General features: G+C 42.9%; 1 protein-coding gene across 1 annotated transcript; it reads left to right on the top strand.

The window, feature by feature from the left end:
• Window positions 1-251: 251 nt before the first annotated feature.
• Window positions 252-4,731, top strand: LOC109865104 (LIM domain-binding protein 3-like; the record flags this gene model as incomplete). The annotated part of the gene is made up of 4 exons (XM_031800000.1): window positions 252-475; window positions 3,783-3,952; window positions 4,142-4,178; window positions 4,416-4,731. Coding segments are annotated over 4 exons (537 nt in total), but the record flags the coding sequence as incomplete, so codon positions are not given.

The following is a 4,731-nucleotide window of genomic DNA, read 5'->3' as shown; positions in this document are numbered from 1 at the left end:
CTGCCTCTCTGTCTCAGCCTCTCTGTCTCTACCTCTCTGTCTCTGTCTCTCTGCCTCTCTCCTACTCCTGCTGCACCTCTCACCATCCTCCTCTCTTTTTATCTCTTTCTTCCCTCTCCTCTCTTTACATCTCTCTGATTCCCCTACAACCTGTGAACCCAAATACGGATCCGTATTGCCGCCTGCCCCCTTTATCCCACAAAACCCTACAAACCCTCCCAAAATTAGCCTTTATCCCTGACCCTTGACCCTGTGCCCCGACCCTATCCCCCTTCAGTCAGGAGTATTTGCCCAACTTTAACCCCATAGCTCTGAAGGACTCGGCTCTGTCCACCAATAAACCCAATGAGGTGCGCGGCCAGGGAGGCAAGGCCACTATCATCCACGCTCTCTACAACACCCCCATATCCATGTACTCTCAGGACGCCATCATGGACGCTATTGCAGGACAGTCACAGTCCAAGGGCCATGACGGGTAGGAACATATACACACATTGCACGCACAGACACATGCAAACACGCACGCACATGGATACAGACACACACACAGGCACGGGCGCAGAGACACAATCCGTAGAGTACATTTTGTATTAAGAGTCACACTGTATTTCTACACTCACACTTGTCACCCATCCTTTCCTTCCTTCCTTCCTTCCTTCCTTCCTTCCTTCCTTCCTTCCTTCCTTCCTTCCTTCCTTCCTTCCTTCCTTCCTTCCTTCCTTCCTTCCTTCCTTTCGCCACTTCATCCACAACCAACCAATCAATCAACCACCCTGTGTCATGTCACCCCCAAACCCGCACCCCGCCCCCCTCTGATCACGTGACCTCAGTGAGGATGTACCTGCTGGATCCCCCCTGGCGTAAGTATAAACCATTTACTTTTACACCCTACTACTCTCCTCTATATGATATGTGTCTTTTATTAGCTTACTGTAATACAGTAATATCAGGCTCATGTAATACAGTAATATCAGGCTCATGTAATACAGTAATATCAGGCTCATGTAATACAGTAATATTAGGCTCATGTAATACAGTATATTTACATTTGCGTATATTATTTGGATCTGGTGTTTTCCATGTGGCTCTCTGTCCATGTGCCTAGCTATATCTCTGTCCATGTGGCTAGCTATTTCTCTGTCCATGTGGCTAGCTATATCTCTGTCCATGTGGCTAGCTATATCTCTGTCCATGTGGCTAGCTATTTCTCTGTCCATGTGGCTAGCTATATCTCTGTCCATGTGCCTAGCTATATCTCTGTCCATGTGCCTAGCTATATCTCTGTCCATGTGCCTAGCTATTTCTCTGTCCATGTGCCTAGCTATATCTCTGACCATTTGCCTAGCTATATCTCTGTCCATGTGGCTAGCTATATCTCTGTCCATGTGGCTAGCTATTTCTCTGTCCATGTGGCTAGCTATATCTCTGTCCATGTGGCTAGCTATATCTCTGTCCATGTGGCTAGCTATATCTCTGTCCATGTGCCTAGCTATTTCTCTGTCCATGTGCCTAGCTATATCTCTGTCCATGTGCCTAGCTATATCTCTGTCCATGTGCCTAGCTATATCTCTGTCCATGTGCCTAGCTATTTCTCTGTCCATGTGGCTAGCTATTTCTCTGTCCATGTGGCTAGCTATATCTCTGGCCATGTGCCTAGCTATATCTCTGTCCATGTGCCTAGCTATTTCTCTGTCCATGTGCCTAGCTATTTCTCTCGCCGTGTCTGTCTCATTTCCATGTGTCTGTAGTTTGCATCCAGTTTCTTGCATCCAGAGGAGAAATATGGTGTTTCAAGGGTTAACTAGGGTGTTTCAGCATGCTTTCAGGGGTTAACTAAGGTTTTTTCAGGGGTTAACAAAGGTGTTTTAGCATGTCTTCAGGGGCTATTTAAGGTGTTTTAGTGCTCTTTCAGGGGTTAACTAAGGTGTTTCATCGGGTTTTCAGGGGTTAACTAAGGTGTTTCAGCATGTTTTCAGGGGTTATTTAAGGTGTTTTAGTGTTCTTTCAGGGGTTAACTAAGGTGTTTCAGCATGTTTTCAGGGGTTAACTAAGGTGTTTCAGCATGTTTTCAGGGGTTAACTAAGGTGTTTCAGGGGTTAACTCTGATGTTTCAGCATGTTTTCAGTGGTTAACTAAGGTGTTTCAGGGGCTAACTAGAGTGTTTCAGGGGTTAACTAAATTGTTTCAGGGGATAACTCTGGTCTGATGACATAAAAGGGAATGTTCTGAGTATCACTGGTCTCCCCCTCTTGTTCTAATCCCCCTAACACTAGACGAGGCTCCTAACCCAGCCAACCATCCTCCCGGAAAGACCTACTCTAACTTGCCTGATCCAATCAGTTGCCCATCAAGAACTTGATAGAATCAGGTGTATTAGAGCAGGGGTAGAGCAAAATGGTAAATACCCAGTAACTGTCTATATAGTTAGTGCCAAATAAGGGTTATTTGGCTTGTAACCAGAGCAGAAGCCATTTTGGTGCTATATAGAACCTTTTTTTTAATGTTCTATGAAGAACCATGCTAATAAGATGTTAAATGGAACTTGTATGGCGCTATAAAGAACCTTTTCCTAAAGTCCCATTGAAAAGGTTCTACAGTGCATTCCTAATGTATTCAGACCCTTTGACTTTTCCACATTTTGTTACGTTACAACCTTGTTAAAAAAATTTATTAAATCCTGTTTTTCCCTCATCAATCTACACACAATACCCCATTAAGACAAAGCGAGAACAGGTCTTTAGACATTTTTGCAAATGTATTCAAAATAAAACACAGATATAGCTTATTTATGTACATAAGTAATCAGACTCTTTGCTATGAGACTCGAAATTGAGCTCAGGTGCGTGCTGTTTCCATTGATCATCCTTGACATGTTTCTACGACTTGATTGGAGTCCACCTGTGGCTTACTGGGGCGTTACAACAACAAAAAATTAACGCTGATACAACTCAAATCTGGACCCCCTAGAGCAGGTTTCCCCAACTGGAGGCCCCCTTTGGCCCGAGCAAAAATAAAATCATCTTTCTTTTTCTTTTCTTTTCATTGTTGGACATAACAGACTGTAAAAACACCAGAAATCAGCTCCAAGTGATTTTAATGATCTGTTCCCAAGTATTCCCACACATAATATATACTGTACATGTGATTGTATACAAATTTAAGCAAGGTTTGAAATGATGTTTTAGTCATATATTTGATCTATTTGGGATTCTTGACTATCAGTTTGAGTAATGACTACACAACCACTTAAGTAACTGTACTCAGACACATTAAGTTCAGGAGGTTAAGTGACTGTACTCAGACACATTAAGTGCAGGCGGTTTCCTCAACATTTGTATTGGAATCCAGACAGAACATCCAACAGTTTACATTTTCATTCAACCTGCAACCTGCATTCATGATGCCTGGCAGAGTTTGGATTAACATGTGGAGACTACCTGAGCCATTTAAAGTGGAACAACCACAGCAACGGGTGCAAAAAACGAAATGATTGTATTAGTTTAGAAAAATGTATGTTCTTTATCTTTGTGTAGCATAAGATTCATCAATTATTCAATGTACAGTAGAGCATGCTGGGAAAAAGTGAATTTGTTATCATAACTTTTTTTTAAATGTAGTTGGGGATTTCTCATTTAGTTTTGAATCAGTACCACATAAACTTTGTAAGTAATAATTACTTTTCATTGACTTTGAGTTCAACTTTCTATAAGTATTTGAGTTAAAAATGTCTTTGGGGTTTACAGTAATGGACTAGTCACTGACATCATGTATCCTGCCTGCAGCGGTTCCCTGCCTGTGAAGGACCCGGTGGTTGACAGTGCGTCTCCAGTCTACCAGGCTGTGATCCAGCAACACGACATAGACGAGGAGATGGCCGAGTTGGCCAGACGGGCTGCCAATCTGCAGTCCAAGAGCTTCAGGATCCTGGCCCACCTCGCCGGCACAGAATACAGTCAGTACACCTCTACTCAACTCTCTCTCTCTCTCTACTTCCCTCTTCATCCCCCTGTCGTCTCTGTACCTCTGATGACTTCATGCATAGATGTATTTTCTTCATGTTTTATGGATCCTCACCTCTCTTCTCCCTCCCTTTCTCTTCTTCCCCTCCGCCCCTCCTTTTCTCCCCCTTCTCTGTTTTCAGTGCAAGACCCAGATGAGGAGGCCCTGCAGAGATCAAGGTGAGGTGCATGCACGCACACACACGTTCACGCATGGACACACACACGCACACACACAGTCTTGTGGGGACACACAATTAATTCCCCATTCAAAATACTATTTTCCCTAACCCTAACCTGTACGCTTACCCTAACCTTGACCCGGAAACCTAATCTTAACCCTAACACTTAAACCTAAACCTAAACCTAACTCTAAAACATTGACCCTCTGTCTCTCTCTCTCTGTCTTTCTCCCAGGGATAAGTTTGAGTCGGAGGTGAAAGGACCTCGCTTTCGCAAGCTGAAGAACTGGCACAACGGTCTCTCAGCTCAGATCCTCAATATCCCTGAGACTCCCTTCTAATTGATCTGTCAGATCTATCCTTTACCGTTGGAATGCTTAGAATATTTGGAATGCTTAGAATGTTTGGAATGTTTAGATTTTTAGAATGTTTAGAATGTTTAGATTTTTTGAATGTTTAGATTGTTTGGGATGTTTAGAATGCTTAGAATGTTTGGAATGTTTAGATTTTAGAATGTTTAGAATGTTTGGGATGTTTAGAATGTTTAGAAT

This window comes from Oncorhynchus kisutch, linkage group LG20 (assembly GCF_002021735.2).
Source record: "Oncorhynchus kisutch isolate 150728-3 linkage group LG20, Okis_V2, whole genome shotgun sequence".
In the NCBI taxonomy this organism is placed as follows: domain Eukaryota; kingdom Metazoa; phylum Chordata; class Actinopteri; order Salmoniformes; family Salmonidae; genus Oncorhynchus; species Oncorhynchus kisutch.
The sequence above is the reverse complement of the archived record's forward strand: the minus strand, read 5'-3'. Positions and strand labels throughout refer to the sequence as shown.